This window comes from Hyaena hyaena, unplaced genomic scaffold (assembly GCF_003009895.1).
Source record: "Hyaena hyaena isolate Hyena2069 unplaced genomic scaffold, ASM300989v1 scaffold_382, whole genome shotgun sequence".
NCBI lineage: Eukaryota > Metazoa > Chordata > Mammalia > Carnivora > Hyaenidae > Hyaena > Hyaena hyaena.
The window spans coordinates 1728993-1748273 of NW_024081015.1; the positions used below are offsets into that span (position 1 = coordinate 1728993).

General features: G+C 38.0%; 1 protein-coding gene and 1 pseudogene across 4 annotated transcripts in view; one reads left to right on the plus strand and one right to left on the minus strand.

Annotated features, from left to right (window-relative positions):
• Positions 1-19281, plus strand: part of LRCH3 (leucine rich repeats and calponin homology domain containing 3) — a 124084-nt gene that overhangs the window by 95903 nt on the left and 8900 nt on the right. For all 4 annotated transcript variants that reach the window (XM_039250873.1, XM_039250870.1, XM_039250871.1 and 1 more), the window contains 5 exons: positions 6359-6407; positions 6894-7001; positions 9477-9595; positions 10391-10528; positions 18778-18855. In XM_039250873.1, coding sequence (XP_039106804.1) covers positions 6359-6407; positions 6894-7001; positions 9477-9595; positions 10391-10528; positions 18778-18855 — 492 coding nt within the window. The remainder of the gene's footprint in view (positions 1-6358; positions 6408-6893; positions 7002-9476; positions 9596-10390; positions 10529-18777; positions 18856-19281) is intronic.
• Positions 1942-3969, minus strand: LOC120244390 (annotated as a pseudogene).

Sequence of the window (19281 nt, forward strand, 5' to 3'; positions counted from 1 at the left end):
CTGGGATATATTAAGTGCTCAATAAATACTCCTGAAATGAACACATAAATACTATGCATCTGATATTGCTCATTAAATTATTTCATGATGAAAAGGTCTGATAATATAGGAAGGTGTAAATGTTTGATTTCATTTAAAGATCTTGAAATACAAGATTTTTTTTTTTTTACAAATAGTTTATTGTCAAATTAGTTTCCACATAACACCCAGTGCTCATCCCCACAAGTGCCCTCCTCTATGCCCATCCCCCCTCCCACCTACATCCATCAGTCCTCAGTTTTTGTCAGCATTCAAGAGTCTCTCATGGTTTGCCTCTCTCCCTTTCCCCCACCATTTCCCCCCTTCTTCTCCCCCTTGTTCCTCAGTTAAGTTCCTCCTAATCCTCCTATACGTGCAAACATATGATATTTGTCCTTCTCTGCCTGACTTATTTCTCTCAGCATAACTCCCTCAAGGTCCATCCATGTTACTACACATGGCCAGATTTCATTCTTTCTCATTGCCATGTAGTATTCCATGGTATAGATAAACCACATCTTCTTGATCCATTCGTCCGTTGATGGACACTTAGGCTCTTTCCATGTTTTAGCTATTGTTGAGAGTGCTGCCATGAACATTGGGGTACATGTGCTCCTATGCATCAGCATTGAAATACAAGATTTGAAATAAGTATTAATGATGTTTAATATCCCTGACACTAACATGCTTTTAGGGCTGGCCTCCAGGCTTCTGTTGTTTTCATCTATATCCCATCTGTATCTGTATCTCATCTCTAGAAACTAGAGAGTATCTAGGCTCATTTCACATCCTCTTCTCTTCCACTCCTTTTGTCCTCCTTTGCCAACACAGTGGCTTTTAGCCTTTTTATGTTTGAGATTGACAGTAATGTCTGTACATTTGATTTTAAGGAGGCCCAGGAAAACTGAAGAGGTGACACATACACAGTATATGACTGTTGTTACAGTGTTGTTCTTTGATACATTTCCTTCTTCACTTTTTTCTGCCTTTAGATAGATTAGGTTACAGTGTTACTTTTTTTTGCCCACCCTGCCAAAAAAAAGAAATACTGCTATCTATCAAATGTCATTAAAAATAGTTGTATTTATTTTATTGATCATCTACACACCTTTTTCTGAACATTCACATGTGTTTAATAAGGTCCTTTATTCCATGACTCACATATTTGTGATCCTAGTGTAAATTTTTTTTCCACAACCCTGCTTCCTTGCAATATCCTAGTTTAAATTTTTAAAAGTTATTTAACTTAAAAAGATCTTAATATATTTAAGACTTTGGCATTTTGATGTTTTAATAGATACAGTCTTATCCAGTGCCCTTTGTGATGAAAGTCCTGTCTTCTCTGATTTCCACTCTTTACCAAATTAAAAAATTGTCATGCTTTGAGTTTTATCTGTAATCAAAATTCTGTACAATAGATTCTAACGCTTACTGTCTCTAATTATACCTGTAATATACCTAATAGATATATCCAATATTTCTAGTTGTATGTAGGTTGTTGAAAGGATAAAGGATTCAGAGAAAAGGAAAATTCCTCTTATACTCACGTAGGCCATTGGGACACAGAGGCAGAAATGAAATGCTGGTTCATCCACAAGGCATGACACAGAATCCTCATTCCTCTTGTTTTCTCACATCAGAGCTGTTACATTGAATTATAAGAAATCTAATTTGGATTAATGTTGAAAAAATAGTGTTCTTACTCATGCCATTTCTGCTCAGTTAAAATGAGCTCTTTGACTGGATTTGTTTTCCCATAATAGGAATAGCACGAGTCTTGGTATTTTCTAAGGCAATTTTGCTCAACAGTTTTGATGTTCACAGTTTTAGTTCTACATAAAATCACTTTTAAGAAATCATGCCTGTCCTTTTTTTTTTTGGTTGTCAAATTCTCATTTATCAAAATATTTTCCGTTGTAGTTCTTAACTAGCTAGACATTCCACTGCACCACTGTTGGTGTCATCTATGATGTCATGAGGGCGGTGGCCATCAACATTGCAGCCCACAGATTGAGCAGTGCCCAGGATTTCTTTATGGTTCCAGAGAGTTCTCTAGCTAAAGATCATTGCCCCATCCATCAGGCAGTGTTGACAATCTCATTGAAAGTGATTGTTCCGCTGTGCTTAACGTTGTTCTGCTTTGTGTCTCTTGGTGGTTCCTTGAGACCTTTGACAATCAGGGCAGAGGCAGAAGGCACCACTTCCGTATGAGCCTGTCTGTTCTGAATGGTCAGTTTCACTGTAATCCTGAGACCCTTCCAATTACCATTGCCTTGGCAGTGTTCACCAACCTTTTTGGAGACAGACCCAGGGGGCTGGTCTTGGGGGCCAGGGCAAATGTGGCACTGACTTCCCCACCAGTACACCTCAGGTGTGTGACTTTGATGTCGTTGGGGTCAAATTTAGGTGTTATGGCAGAGGCAGCTGGTGCCAGATGAACCTGGATTTGAGATGACTGAAGATAGTTGCACCTTGGCCTCCTCTGAGCCAAATGCCAAAAACCGTTTCATTTCTTGATTGGTATGGTATGAGGTATTGAAATAGTTTGACATATATAGAAGGGAAACCTGTTTTGTAAGTTAGGGGGTTTTCCCCTAGTATTCCTTCTGCCCTGTCAGTATTTAATAAACCATTTGAAAGTTTGTCCACAACCTTTCCTTTTCTAATTTCATTGACCAGATCTGCCTGCCTGCCTGACATTTTGCTAACATAAATGCTGCCTTCTGTTTCTTCTCTTTCTCTTTTAAAATGTAGTCACTGTCAGGGTTGAATCAAGTGGGCTGTGCTACTTCCCTGCCTCATTCTTCTGCCTTCATGCCTCTTAAGGTATTTTCTTGTTACTGTAGTACACTGGGAACTTTGGGGAGGGGCTGTGCCTAAGAGTTCTTAACTTTTCCAATTGATTGGTCCAACAGCAATGTGAAATCTAGGATTGCATGAAATACATGTAAGCTTATAAAACTATTTGAGTTTAACATTAATTTTACTTGAAAGTTTTGAAAGAGTTACCATGCTAGATATACTCACAGAGCCTGTGTTAATTCTTTATATTGAAATTCTGTTTGACATGCCATTCTGATTTTCCTACCAAAGGTTATTTTTTTGTCATGAGTTATTTTACTTTGATTAATAAATAATATAAAATTAACTCTGTTGTCTAATGTGCATTCAAAATAATTTCAGTCCTAATCCCCAAATGTGTCATTGCTAAAACCTTCTTCTAGTAGAGGTCAACAAGCAATGGCCCCGAGGCCACCTGTTTTTGTAAATAGTTTTATTGGCACACAGCCACTACCATTTGTTTATCTATTTTCTGTGGCTGCTTTCGAGCTTAATAACAGAGTTAGAATATGGCCTGCAATCCTGTGCTATGTTGTTATTTGAAGGCCTGTAGGAATGTTGATTCCATATTTGTTAATCATATAATATATAAGAAATTATTAATAATCTTCACTGTTAGAGACTCTCCCCTTGTCTAACTTAGATCGATGCTGTGGCTTACACTTCTCTTCTTTGCAGAGTGGAGATTTTCTAGTTATTTAGCAGTCTTTAAAAAAAAGAATCTTTTTATTTGAAAACTATTATGATGCTGCCCTTGTCTTCTCCCCAGATCAACTCTGGTTGTTTTATGTGCCTTTCCCAGTCTGTTAATCCTTTTGAGCTTTCTCTGCCTTCCATTTTGGCTCCACAGTCCCCAAGTAGAAACATAGCCCTTATTAGAGCCTACCTGGTGCTGAGCATGAAACAAGCTTTTTCACATCTTATTCTAAGCGTTAGGTTGACTTTTCTCATTTCAGTATCCATTTTGCTCAGTACCCAGTGTAATTCTCAAATGTTTCAGTTATACTCCTAGATGATAATTGCCACATCTTGTATCTTTTGTTTTTCAAATGCCTTTTGAACATTTTTAATTCTCTGATTTACCACAGTACTTTCAAATTCTTGCATCATGTCCTTGTAAATGCTGGCCCCAACTTTATACCATCTGTAGCCTGATAAACCTTCTCTTTAGTCGTTATTGAAGATGCTACACATACCTGGGTGACTTCTGAAAAACCTTTATAATTCTCATCTCTGTTAACTCTTTGCTAGCCTTTCTCAGCTAGGTTCCTCATTTGAATGACAACATAGAAAATTGAGGGATTGTTCTCTCAAGGAAGTTATATAACTAGTATAGGAGATACATAGGAGAGAAGGTAATTCATTATACTCAATGGATACCTTAGGGCATTGGGGCTTATTCTCTCCCAGAATCAGAGTTGAAAAGGCCAAATCTGAACTTGTCAACCATTGTGTGGGAAGTTTAACTTTCTTTCTTTCTGTCAGACCTGCTGCAGTGTTAATGATTAGTTTAAAAAGACTTACTACCCTTTATTTTTTAGTATCCCCATTACTATACAGCAGGTATATACATATATATTTAGGCATGTGTTTATTTCTTTTGTTACTTAACCAGGCAAAAAAGTTGAGTTCCTGTCAATTTTTGGGTTTTTTTGGTGCAGTCCTGCAAGTTCTCAAATACAGTCAGTGGCCTCTGAGTGATTCGAACTAACTGACTTAGTACCCTAGAATCCAAGTTACTTAGATTTCTAGTTTCAATAAAAGTACATTTTAAAAATTATCATTTTACAAGTTGCTCTCTTCTGTCTTTGTTTTTCGTTACACACAACTGTGTATCACCTTTTTGGTGTTTCTAGAGGTGGAGAACATTTATTGCCATTCGGTGCAGTTTGTTTCAGCTCTTCCTTCTCATCTAATAGAGTTGCCTGTTAGCTTTATTGCTTTTTGCAATATTAAATTTTCTAGCCTAACTCCTACTGGGTCTTTTAAAATTAAAAAATTTTTTTCCCTATATATCTGGAATAATCTCTACTGCCTGTGTTTTCCTGTTTGTACTATTGAACCTTGACCAGGTCTTTGTTGGGGTAACTAGTTTTCTCCTTTCTGTCTCATATTCTTTGAAAATAAGGATGCTCTTTTGTTTCCTTGTAAAGATATCATTTTTGCCTCATTTGCTTGTTCATTCTTTTTATTCTTGTTGCTCTGATCTTTTTTTGTTGCTCTTATTTTAAATTTGTAATTTAAATTTTCATTTCTTCTCAACATCCTAAACTTAGTTTATTTGCATCTATAAACTTGATAAACATATCTTTTTTCACTAGTGAAGATACAACACATTGCTTCACTCAGCAGCTCAGCTTACTTTATAAATTCTCAGCCAAAGAGTATCAAACCAAGGAATTATTACCACAAGTATGTCTTCCAGATCAGTCCAAGAGTCTTCTCAACAGCATGGCTTTTGTGTATGTGTGTATATATGCATGAATGTTAACAAATTCCCTATCATCATTCATTTCTTCTGCCCAACTCCCATCTACAGAGAACAGATTAATGAAAATATTAAAACCAAAAGTGAGAAAAAAGCATGGCAGCAGATGTATGTACCTCTGTGTTTTAAAATCATTCTGTTAGGGGCACTTGGTTGGCTCAGTCAGTTAAGCATCCAACTTCGGCTCAGGTCATGATCTCGTGATTCATGAGTTCATCAGGCTCTGTGCTGACAACTCAGATCCTGGAGCCTGCTTTGGACTCTGTGTCTCCCCGTCTCTCTGCCTCTCCCTTCTTACTTTCTCTCTCACTCTCAAAAATAAACAAACATTACAAAATTAAAGTTGTAATATGTTTAATTTATTGGGTCCAGATGTCAAGGCCTTGAAAATTGTTACTCTAACCTTTCTTAATTCTACTCCCCTGCCAAGTCTTCAATGTCTTTAACCCATCCAACCAACACTTCTTTTTAAATGAGCTTAATTACATTTCTCTTTTTTTAGGTAAACTTTATACATGTTGAGCTAGCTCTTCTCCCTTTTTACAGTTCTCTTTGGTCAATGAAGTGAAAATACCTTGGACTTAAATGGTAGTCTGGAAATAACAGCTATCTATCATCTTTAAATACCTTCTTTCCTAACTTCATTTTTTTCTTAATACATTAAATTATACTCCCCAGAGGTGTAGAAAAATACTTTAGAAACTATACTAGAAAATGAAATTATTCTCCTGTGTATATTTCCCAATAAAATTTTCTGCCTTAGGATGATCATTTTTAATAGTCATAAGAAAGACCTATCATATAATAGAACTATCTTTAGAGAATGCATTATATAAACTTTGTATCTTACAAAAGTAACTAAAAGGTTTGGCCTTAACTCCAAATTCTCATTTCTAGACTTTATTTTAAAAGAGAGTTGCATGAATTTTTCTTTTATCCCAAAGTAATCATAAATGTGGAAAGTAACTCTTCTTGAATAATAATTATTGAGATCTCTCTTTTTCTCTACAGAACGATGACAGATCAAATACCGTATCAAGTTCACCTACAACAGAAACAGGTAATAATAGACACAAAGGTACAATTAACCACATCAAGAATAATTCTTTACCAGGATTTTCCTAATAAATTACCTCTTAGAGAGCTGTGACTTCCTTTTCTAAGATGAGAAATCAGACCCAAAATTGGGAACTTCCTGCACATGTTCCATTTTTTAATTCAACTCCTCAACCATTTGATATGAACAAATGAGCATGAGCTATCAGGGTTATAGCTTTGCAAGAAAATCTATTTAGTCTATTAACACTCATTCTCTATTGACATACCAAAAATAGCATGACAATTAAAAATACAAACCGCCTTCCTGATATCAAGGTTACTTTTCTATACTAGATTTTGTGTTAACAAATTTTGTATTCATTTTATATCAATATGTTTAATTTGATCTTTTATACCATTTATTGAACTTTTGTGACATATGTCTATTGCTATATTTAATTTTTTTTCATCTCCTTTAATTTTATTTTGCTTTTCCATGCTGATGTAGTTCATCATTCCCCTGCATATTCTTTTCCTGCTGCTATTCAGAGAAACCAGGCCCAGCGCCCTGAAAGCTTCCTTCACCGAGCAGCTGTCAGGACAGAGGGAAATAAAGGTAAGTCATAGTGACTAAGAAGTGGGGGAGGGTATTTTATATAATGACATTAACCGTTGTCTGCTTTTATTTCATTTTTTAAAATGTTTACTTTTTGAGAGAGAGACAGAGACAAAGCATAAGCAGGGGAGGGGCAGAGAGAGGGAGACAGAGAATCCAAAGCAGGCTCCAGGCTCTGAGCTGTCAGCACAGAGCCCAAGGCGGGGCTCAAACCCACAAACTGCGAGATCATGACCTGAATCAAAGTTGGATGCTTAACTGACTGAGCCACCCAAGTGCCCCTACTGCTGTATGCTTTTAAACTTTTACCCTGAGACGTTACTTTGGCAAAAGCTTTAAACTCTGATCTCACTAGCATTAAAGCAGGAGAATCTTTGGGGCACCTGGGTGGCTCAGTCAGTTAAGCATGACCCAACTTTGGGTCAGGTCATGATCTCACAGTTCATGAGTTTGAGCCCGACGTTGGGCTCTATGTTGACACGTCAGAGCCTAGAGCCTGCTTTGGATTCTATGTCTCCCTCTCTACCTACCCTTTCCCTTCTCGTTCTCTGTTTCTCTGTATGTCTCTCAAAAATAAAAAAAAAAAACATTAAAAAAAAACAAAAACAGGAGGATGTTGTTTCAATTTAACTAGAGTTTCTCAGCACTACCCAAAGAAGATTATAGGTTGGAAAAAATAAAATACTCTTTCAGCCTTTAGGGAACATTCCTTCTCTTTGTAATGAGCTCTTTTTCAGATTTTTCCGTTGATAAAAGCTATTTTATGTGTTCTTAAAGAAATGAATCAGTAATTATTTTTTTAAAAAAATCTACTTTTTAGTTTTTTAGTTAATATACATCTTCCTGGCCTCCAAAGAAGTTACCTAGAACTGGAAACAAACATTTCAAATCAAAAATAACTACTTTGAGTATAACTGAATAGATGCCCTCGCAGTGAGATTTAAAATCAAACCCAAGGTACACTGCATATGGGACTGTAAACAAATATGGAAAACTGTTTCCACTGTCTAATAATGGTGAACACTTGTATATCCTGTCACCAGCAGTTCTGCTTTCTGAAACATGGAAACATGTACACCCCAAGGTATTTACAAAACTATTTATAGCAACATTATTCATAGTAGCCCCAAACAGAATGTCCATGACTGATACAATGGATACATAATTGTGGTGTGTTTGTACAATGGGATACCATATAGGCAATAATAATGAACTAATTAATACATATAATATGGATAAATCTTATAGACAGACAAAAGCATGCATACATACATACAGTCTGGCTTCATTTATAGAAAGTTCAGAACTAGACAAAACTAATCTATGGTATTACAAATCACGAAGCTAGGACCTGTGTTGTTGGAAATAACCATTTGGTACTAATGGGTAGGGGTCATGAAAGGGGCTTCTGGGTGTTGGTAATAATTGCATTTATTGACCTCATTGTGTTCACTTTGTGATAATTTATTGAGCTGTTTGCTTGTGATTTGCATAATTTAATTTTTCAATGGAAACATTTTTTTTTCTCTCTCACAGTTTATTGTCAAGTTGGTTTCCATATAACACCCAGTGCTCATCCCAGCAAGTGCCCTCCTCCATGCCCATCACCCCGCTTCCTCTTTCCCCCATCCCCATCAGCTCTCAGTTTGTTGTCAGCATTCAAGAGTCTCTCATGGTTTGCCTCCCTCCCTCTCCCCAACTATTTTTCCCCTTCTTCTCCCCCGTGATCCTCTGTTAAGTTCCTCCTAATCCTCCTATACGTGCAAACATATGGTATCTGTCCTTCTCTGCCTGACTTGTTTGACTCAGCATAACACCCTCAAGTTCCATCCATGTTGCTACACATGGCCAGATTTCATTCTTTCTCATTGCCATGCAGTATTCCATTGTATAGATAAACCACATCTTCTTGATCCATTCGTCCGTTGATGGACACTTAGGCTCTTTCCATGTTTTAGCTATTGTGGAGAGTGCTGCTATGAACATTGGGGTCCATGTGCCCCTATGCATCAGCACTCCTATATCCCTTGGGTAAATTCCTAGCAGTGCTATTTCTAGGTCATACGGGAGTTCTATTATTAATTTTTTGAGGAACCTCCATACTGTTTTCCAGAGTGGCTGCACCAGTTTACATCCCCACCAACAGTGTAGGAGGGTGCCCATTTCTCCACATCCTCGCCAGCATCTAGAGTCCTCTAATTTGTTCATTTTAGCCACCAATGGAAACATTTTTAATCAAAAAAAAAAATAGTTGAGTTAAATGGGTGGTGGACATTTGGTAGTTTTTAACACTGTTCTTGCTATTATTGTGTATATTTGAAACTTTTCTTTTTTTTTAATAAAAACATTTTTTTAAAGAGTTAGTCCAGAAGTGAAAAGTGCTATACTTGTGAGACACCTGTGATCAGGTGGAGCTGCAAATTTTTCCAGCAGTAGCAGTCACCTTTCTGTCTTACATACTCATATTTTTTTTAGGTCATGCTTCACCCCTTCTTTCATCTTCTGCACCTACCACTGATTCTGCAGATTCCATATCAAGACCCAATTCAAGACAGAGAGAGGAAGAGCTGGAGTTAATAGATCAACTACGGAAAGTGTGTACATTACCTTTGAGTTGTACTTTTGCATTGTTACTGCTAGAGCACATAACCCTGCAATCGCTTGTTCATTTGACTTAAAATTTTTCATAAAATCAGCAAGTGCCCACCATGTGGTAAACATAAAAGAGATTTTGCTATTAAGGTCATTCTTTTCTTCTGTTTGCTAGGAAAATTAGATGGGTTATTCTATAAAGCTCAATTCCTAGCCCTACTCATTAAAATTTTTTACTACCTCATGTATGGAAATCTTGTAAGAGTAGTAATAATTTATATATATGTACACATATACATATCACATATAGTGTTTTATTTTGGAACTGAAAGAGAATCTAGTTGTGTTTTATTTTTAACCCTAAAATTGTAAATGAATTTCTCATGTAGTATTTTGTACCACTGTGGCCTGGCTGCCATGTGTATGTATTAGATCTCCTTGAGTTACTGACTTACAATGGAAGGATAAAATAGGGATTGTGGTACTTGGGGTGCCTGGGTGGCTTAGTTAAGTGTCTGACTGTTGATTTTGGCTCAGGTTGCGATCTCACAGTTTTGAGGTCAAGCCCCACATCAGGCTCCGTGCTTAGCATGGAGCTTGCTTAAGATTCTCTCTCTCCCTCTCTGTTTGCCCCTCCCCTGCTCTCATAACATAAATAAATAAAATAGGGATTGTGGTACTTAAGTTATTTGCTTTTTATCTTGATTCTTAATTAAATATAGTATTTTGTTGTGACTTCATTATGTCCTGTGTCAGCCACTTCAGTTAACGTATTACACATTTTCCTGTTCTTTTAGCATATTGAGTACCGGCTGAAAGTATCACTGCCTTGTGATCTGGGAGCAGCTCTAACCGATGGTGTTGTTCTTTGCCATTTGGCCAATCATGTGCGGCCTCGCTCTGTCCCAAGCATCCATGTCCCCTCGCCAGCTGTAGTAAGTACATAATACTAAAAAGCACTGGCTATTCATGAGACCTATATTATGTACAATGGCAGGTATTATGTAGAATGCTAGGGATACAAATATGAGTAGTCCAGTCCTTGCCTTCCTGGGTCTCCTTCCTATGAGTGAAAAAATGGGCATGTAAACAATGATTCATAACTGTAATAAACATTACAAGAGAGGTATATAAGAGGTTGCTGTAGGAATACAAAAAGGGACCACTTAACTCTGCCTGAAGAGTTCAGGAAAGTCTGCCCAAAGGAGGTAAAATTTGAACAATAGAGTATAAGTAGGAATTTGCCAGCATAGGGGCGCCTGCCTGGCTCTGTCAGTAGAGCATGCAACTCTTGATCTGCGGATCATGAGTTCAAGCTCCATTGCACATAGATATTGCTTTTAAAAAAACAGTGACTGAAATGATTATTTAAAAAAAAAAAAGAAATTTGCCAGCATAACAGGAGAGAAAGCATTCTGGTCATAATATGCCTAGCTAGATTCAAAAGATGGAGCGGATCATGGTATATTCAAGGAACTCATAAGTTGCTTAGGATGATGATGCACAAAGTTGTAGGTATAAATGGTGGGAGATGTAGCTGAAGAGGTAAGCCAAAGGCCATGTGACAGTGGTGTTATGTGCTGTGTCAGTTTTAGAGGTTTATCTTAGTGTAGACAATGAAGAAACAAAGAATCTGAGGGGGAAAATATGATTATAATTGTAGTTTAGAATGAGGAATCTGTTTTGGGAGTGGAACTCACATGATCTAGTGACCAACGATGAGTGGAAAACGAGGATGCATTCAGGATGACTGGCAGGTTTTCTTTCAACTGCTGGTCAGATACAGAAGTCAGTGTCAGGATGGCAGCCCACAGAAGAAAGAACAAGTTTTTTCCCTTTCAAATTTTCATTATAAAAATTTCAAACTTTCAGAAAAGTTGGAAGAATAATACAAGGAACATTCTTTTTTTTAATGTTTTATTTATTTTTGAGGAGAGAGAGAGTGTGAAAAGAGGAAGGACACAGAGAGGGGGGGACACAGAATCTGAAGAAGGCTCCAGGCTCTGAGCTGTCAGCACAGAGCCCGACATGGGGCTTGAACTCACGAACTGTGAACTCAAGATCTAAGCCGAAGTCGGATGTTCAACTGACTGAGCCACCCAGGCGTCTCTACAAGAACACTCTTAAAGCCTAGACCTGACACTTATTTCATTTTATGGTGTTGCTTTGCCTATATTTGTGTGTATGTGGGTGTGTATTTGTGTTTTAATTGTAACTATTTAGTTGCAGATATTATGAAACTTTACTCTCTCAATATTTCAGAGAATTGTCCTAGGCCACCTTGCTCTTCTCTACAGCCTCTAGGCAATGACTCACATGGGGGCTGAGCCCCGCTGCCTCAAGATGGGAGGAGGTGTGATTCACACTCTGGTGGTTCTGTGTGATCAGGCTGAAACCAAGAAGGGGATATAATAGGACACTAGCAGCCAGCCCAGACTAGGGGTAGAAGGTGAGGATGGAAGCACAGGCTAGCTGATGTGTCACTGGGGGAAGCACCAACAGCATCCATAATCTAGAGGCACATTTCCCTGGTTGTTCCAAAACTATCTTTCATACCTGTGCTCTTTCCTTTCCCTGCACACAGTGCGTGCACACACACAAAGCCAGGATATAATGAAGGTTCCCACTGCATTTAATAGTTATTGTTGTGATACCCTCTTTTGATGATTCTAAATGGATACTGTTCTTCTTCTTCTTTTTTTTTTTTTTTTTTAAGTTTATTAATTTTGAGAGAGAGCGAGAGACCGAGTGTGCATGTGCAAGCAGGGGAAGGATACAATGCCTGACACGGGGCTCGATCTCACAAACCGTGAGAGCATGACCTGAGCCAAAATCAAGAGTTGAATGCTTAACTGACTGAGCCACCCAGGCGCCCTGGATACCGTCCATTTGTAACATGCTTAATATCGTCTAACCTTTCAAAAATCTTGACTCCATCTCATTTTCTGGTCATTTGTTATTATTTAGTAGATACTTCCTTTTACAGATTCTTTACTCAAATTGCAGTTGTATCTGGGCCTATAGATGGCCACTTTGGGACATTCAACTTGCTGCCTCTCCAGATACAAATCATTTATCCCTCTCAAGGACTTTGTATTCTTCTAATTATAAAAGCTGCTTTGTTACCAAGTCCCAAGGATAATGATGTGTACTTATCCCCTCTAGCACATCCACAGATAAGCATGTTGCATTTACTTCTAGGGAAAATTGGCAGCCAGTTTTACTTAGTGACCTCTGAAAACAGGCCTTCAGTTTTGTGCAGGAAAGGCAGAGAGGAACAGCACTACCAAAGTCCGCTGTGCTCTCAGAGACTTGAAAGACATGGTTTTGGTCCTAAAGGTGGTGAGTAAGAGAATAGGAATTGATGAACTGTTTGGCAACACCAGTAAGGAAAGGATTTATTCATGCTTTGCATTCTTCCCAGTTTCTGTCAGCCAGATTAAGGGGAAAAATTGTTTTAAGAATAATTTTTTTTTTTTAATGTTTTTATTTTATTTTATTTCTAGGAGAGAGAGAGAGAGAGCGTGAGCAGGGGAGGGTCAGAGAGAGAGGGAGTCACAGACTGAAACAGGCTCCAGGCTCCGAGCTGGCAGTCAGCCCAGAGCCCGACGCGGGGCTCGAACCCACGAACAGCGAGATCGTGACCTAAGCGAAAGTCGGACGCTTAACCGACTAAGCCACCCGGGCGCCCCTTAAGAATAATTTTTAAAAAGGACAAATCTGGGGCGCCCGGGTGGCTTAGTCGGTTAAGCGTCCGACTTTCGCTTAGGTCACGATCTCGCGGTTCGTGGGTTCGAGCCCCGCGTCGGGCTCTGGGCTGACTGCCAGCTCGGAGCCTGGAGCCTGTTTCAGTCTGTGACTCCCTCTCTCTCTGACCCTCCCCTGCTCACGCTCTCTCTCTCTCTCTCTCTCCTAGAAATAAAATAAAATAAAAACATTTAAAAAAAAAAAAAAAGGACAAATCTGTCATTTTTCATTTCCAGGGGAGATACGTAGGAAGTAGCAAGCAGCTAATGCAGAAAGGGGAGTTTAAGAATAAGGGTGACTGAGGTTCTTTACCTTGATTACCAGAGCACAGTGCCTTTCATGTAAGAGTGTAAAATACATATAGAAAAAATAAAACTCTTTTACAAATACTTAACTGCCTAAAGAAATGAAACACATGGACCTTCTTATAGTCGAAGAAATATGGGTATAACGTAAGATGAGAGCGTTTAAAACTTGCTAGTGAAATCAACAACTCTGCATCGAGTACATATCAAGTGTGAGAACAAAAGGTACGGAGGGGAGTTTTAAGTGGTCCGATTTCTCAAGAACATTAATTCCTCTTTAAAAAAACAAAATCAGTGGTACCTGCATGGCAGTCAATTAAGCGTCTTACTCTTGCTTTCGGCTCAGGTCATGATATCATGGTTGGGTGGGATTGAGCCCCAAGTTGGGCTCTAGGCTGACAGCATGGAGCCTGCTTGAAATTTTCTCTCTGTCTCTGCACCTCTGTGTGTGCTCTCTGTCTTTCAAAATAAATAAATGTTTTTTAAAAAAATCAAAAGAGGTCTTCTTAGGACACCTGGGTAGCTCAGTCAGTTATACACTTGACTCCTGATTAGGTTCAGGACATGATCTCACAGTTTGTGAGATCAAGCCCTGCCTTGGGCTCTGTACTGACAGCGCAGTTTGGGGTTCTCTCTGTCCCTCTCTCTCTCTGCCTTCCCCTTCTCACTCTCTTGCTTGCTATCTCAAAATAAATAAATAAACATTAAAACAAAGAAAAACATGTAAATGTTAAAACTTCCCAAACTATAACATTTGGGGGTAAAAAAATGAGCCAAACAGTTGAAAATTGTCCAGTGTTTTAATTAAAAGCAAAAAACCCAACACCACCAAAAATCCCTACTTTGAAATTGTGATAATGATTTTATGAATAAGTCAGTATTGTGTTAATGGGGTTTCTGTTATAGTACTAGATTTCAGTATAAATATTTATGTCTGTTTTTCTTTTCTATGGATTATTCGCCTTCATATTAGACTGTCGCTTCCCTTAATTTGTTCTTCTGACCATACAGAGAGCTTTGTAACTTACTTTCTTAGTAGAAGTTTTTTTGTGAGAATATAAAATTAAAGAATATAAAATTAAAGCCATATATAAATGAAAAACCATAGCAATTTCTTTATGGCTACATTAATTAAAACACAGTGATTTATTGTAATTTTTTGAGAACTGGCTAATTACAACTCCCCAAGTGTATTACTTAAAAACACTTTCTTGATGTATTGTAAGAACTGTGATTTCTTTCACCCAATTCAAAAAATGACCCCTTAATGTAAGGGGAAGTCTTAAGTCCAAGCATTTCAGGCTAGATCAGGCACGTTCAGGGTGGCATAGCCGTAGGTTATCCACACATTTCAAAAGAAAGCCAGAAAAGCATGTGTGTTTCTAAGCATTAAGTTATAATTCATCTTCCGTTGTTATTTTTGGAGATCAGTGATGTTTGATAAACTGCTGTTTGGTTGTTTAATAGGCAGAGGTGTTACGGGTACAGTTTACATTCTTAGAAGTGCACTAGCAAATTGTATCAAAAATGATTACAAATAATGTAATATGACAACTCATATCACCAAAGAACCATGTCACCAAGGTAGATAACCTTTAAAAATTCTGAATCATTTCAAATTTCAGAGTGGTGAAGTTGTTTATTCCTTATTTCTTTAGGTATAGGACATACTCTTGTTGAAATTACCTTCTGCAAAACTTATATAATATTTCTATTCAGATCAGGTTGTTCATTAAAGAATTAGAACAGGTTGTGCACAGCTACCTCAACCCGTATGTTATGTCATCCAAATTCTAGCAAAGCTTTTGGGAATAGTAGGTTCTCTGAGATTTGACTTAAGGCAAAATCATAAGTCCTTCTGCACTCGAATGATAGGGAATCTACCTCAGGAGTCCTTTTGACTAGCCATTCTGTTGGACACATAGAGGCAGGGATTTGTATATAGCCTGGGATCAAGCACTTTTAGGGCTTCATGAGCTCCCTAATTTGCATGCATGTGTATTCTTCTCAAGGATAGATTCACAACTTTCATCAGACTGTGAGGAGTTTGATCCCAATTTTGAAACATTGACCTACATCCCTGGAATTGAGATAATGCTAAAGGAAGAAATGACTGGGCAGAGAGCTTATTGATTGTTCCTCATTCCTCTACACCTTCATCAGTCAGAACGCTGCTCTCTACAGGGGGAGTCTCAAAGGAAGTTTTCTACTTCCCATCCCTCTCTCCCTCTCCCCCATCCCCACAAACACAGACATCTTCTATGTCTTAAGATGCTAGTAGCCTTCATGGAGATAATGTTGAGTTAGTCTCCGTGATCACTATTCTGACTGAGCCTTTTGTTTTCCTTTTTTCTGAGATGGTGGTGATTCTTGAACCAGTTTTAACTTGGCGACATGATCTCCATCCTTTTAGCCTTTCTTTTGCATAGAAACCAAGTTGTTTTTCTACCTATGCAGTCAGACCTACTTCACTCTCCACTCCATAGATATTGGCATCTGAATGGTGGAGTTTCAGAAATGTAGGGGGTCCTTCTTATATAGAATGAAATGCCCAATTCTTTTCTTTTGTAGAGTTCATGGGGCCCTGTGAACACACCCCCAGCCTTCTCTCCCAGACTCAGATCAAGATCCTTATTTGCTTAGCTAATGTCCCTTGGTAATAAAGCTAATTACATTGTTTCTACTTCCATTTTTACAGGCAGACAGGGAAGCTGGTATAGGGAAAGAGAATTTCTAGCCAACGAAAAATTCTCCAAAGTGCAAAGCAGTTGTCTTGTATTTTCTTTATTTGCCCAACTTCCCTTAAAGTTAAGCCCTTGTTGTGATAGTTTCACCACAGTGACTTTTCCTTGTGCCTCAGTTCACCTTACCTCCCTCTTTAGCCAGGAGTTGAGAAGACCACGTCATCACTTGTGCAGTGAACACCCTGCTCTTACCCATGTAAAAAGTAGAAGAGAATGAAGGAGCCCAGGCCCAGTGTAAATTAGCCAATATGAACCCCCATTGCTGTTTTCCTCCTTCTGTTAAGTAGATCCTGATTCTACCATTTGTTTCACTCTTCAAAAAATTTTTTTAATTTTTTTTAATGTTTGTTGATTTTTGAGAGAGACAGACTGCAAGTAGGGGAGGGGCAGAGAGAGAGACACACAGAATCTGAGGCATACTCCAGGCTCTGAGCTGTCAGCACAGAGCCTGACGCAGGCTTGAACTCATGATGTGAGATCATGACCTGACCCAAAGTCTGACACTTAACTGACTGAGCCATCCAGACACCCCCCAAAAAAACAAACTTTTTTACTTCAATGATAGAAGAACTTGGCATAGGAAAGAATGGGTGCTTTCCTAGAAACCTAATGCCTGTCGTCCTTTTGGACCTTTTTGTAAGTTTTTTTATTTGAAAATTAAAAATTATTATTGAGGTGCCTGGCTGGGTCAGGTTGGTAGAGCTTATGACTCTTGATCTCGGGGTTGTGAATTCAGACCTCCACATTGGGTCTACATAGAGATTACTTAAAAAAATAAAATATTTAAAAAAAATTATTTTCCTTTCATCCCACATATTTTATAATAAAGCCAATACTAGCCCTTGCTACCTCTGACAGATTTAGTTTATAATACTTCCTTCAAACACTATTAATGTATTTATCATATTTCCTCTTTTCATGATATAGTATCATATTCCATCTTCGAAGAAAATCCAGGTAACCTTCCAGAAAAGCTTTGTGTCCTAGAGATGGTTAAAGCTTCCATCTGCTTAGCTATGTGAAAACTCAGTAAAGGCAGAGCTTGTATAGACATTTGGCTTCCATGCCTGATGTGCAGACATGGGAAACGAGTCAACAAATTCGAACACTTGAGTTTGTTAATCTTCCCAGGAAATGGAATTCATATCTCTTTCTTACATTATAACCTTTAGGTGAAAAACTTTTTCACAATTTTAGGTCATGTGATACAACTCTGTTTTTAGTCATTAAGAGGTCTGTTCAGAAAAACAAGCTTACTAATTAGAAATTAGGGAAATCTCCTCTGGGAAATGTTCATCCTTCAGGAAACAGGTTCTTTAATACAATCTTTTAAAATAGAAATGTTTGGGGCACCTGGGTGGCTCAGTCGGTTAAGTGTCTGACTCTTGATTTTGGCTCAGGTCATGGTCTCACAGTTCAGGAGTTCAAGCTCCTCATCGGACTCTATATTGCTGAGCCTCCTTAGGATTTCTCTCTCTCTTTTTCTCTTTCTCTCTCTCTCTCTCTCTCTCTGTCTCCCTCAGGATTCCCTCTCTGCCCCTCTCCTATTTGTATTCTCTCTTTCAGAATAAATAAAATTTTAAGAAATAATGAAATACAAATGTTTTAAAAATTTCAGGTGAATTTGATATTGAATAGAGACATGCTGCATCAATAACATATTTATGAGCAAAAGCTGTTGATTCTTTAAAATTCTTCTTTTAGGGACACCTGAGTGGCTCAGTCTGTTAAGCGTCCAACTTTGGCTCAGGTCATGATCTCACGGCTCATGGGTTCAAGCCCCACGTCAGGCTCTGTGCTGACAGCTCAGAGCCTGGAGCCTACTTCAGATTCTGTGTCTCCCTCTCTCTCTCTGCCCGCCCCCCCCCCAAAGAAACATAAAAAATCTATATTTTTAATAAGATTATCTTATTTTATAAAGACTGCAAGAAAATGAACCAAAATGTTGACTGTGATTGTATTTGAATGTTGAGGTTGTGGGTAATTTCCTTCTTATTCCTACACATTTTCTTTACTGTGTATTATTTTAAAATGGAAAAAAAATTTAAACTATCCCCCTAAAATTTCTCTGTATTTAGCACTTGCCTTACAAAACTCAAAGTAAAATGTCTAAAGTACAGAGTAGCCAACTGTGGTCCAAGCCCAACACCTCTTTTTGTAAATGAAGTTTTACTGGAACACCTATTTGCTTGTCTACGGTTGTTTTCAAGCTCTTACCAGATCGTATGGCCATAAAGACTAACAGCTTTATTATCTGATCCTTTAAGGAAATTTGTTGACCTTATGGACCAGAGTGCTGAATTGACAAAGGAATTGTGACAAGAGGATTTTTAAAATAATAAATCTTGAAAACTTCAGTAGTAACACCACATTTTCCTTCCTTTGTAGCCTAAATTAACAATGGCAAAATGCAGGCGGAATGTGGAGAATTTCCTAGAAGCTTGCAGAAAAATTGGTGTACCTCAGGTAATAAATTTATCATTTTTTATGTTGCCTAGATGATGCTGCCAGTTCCCCATCTCAGACTTCAGTATTATTTTTCTAAAAGTTTTCAGAAATGTCAGGATCTAAAATCTTAGAGGACTAGCCCTGAACCAAGTTGATGACTGCTGACGAGATTTTGTGTTACTAGAGTCAGTCAGTCTGCTTCTGAGCAGTTTTCCTTAATTATTTTCAAGGACCAAGCAAAAAAATAATACACATAGAAATTTAAATTTATGGTAATAAGTCATGTTAAGTAATCAAAATCGATACTCTGCTGTTTTCCTAAACACTCCTACTTGCTGTTGGACTTGTATACATCTTTGCCCATAAGAGTCTATACTTCAGAGTGAGTGCATCTCAGACTGAGAAGGCTTCAGTTGGTTTCAGGTTTTTAACACTTACTTGAAT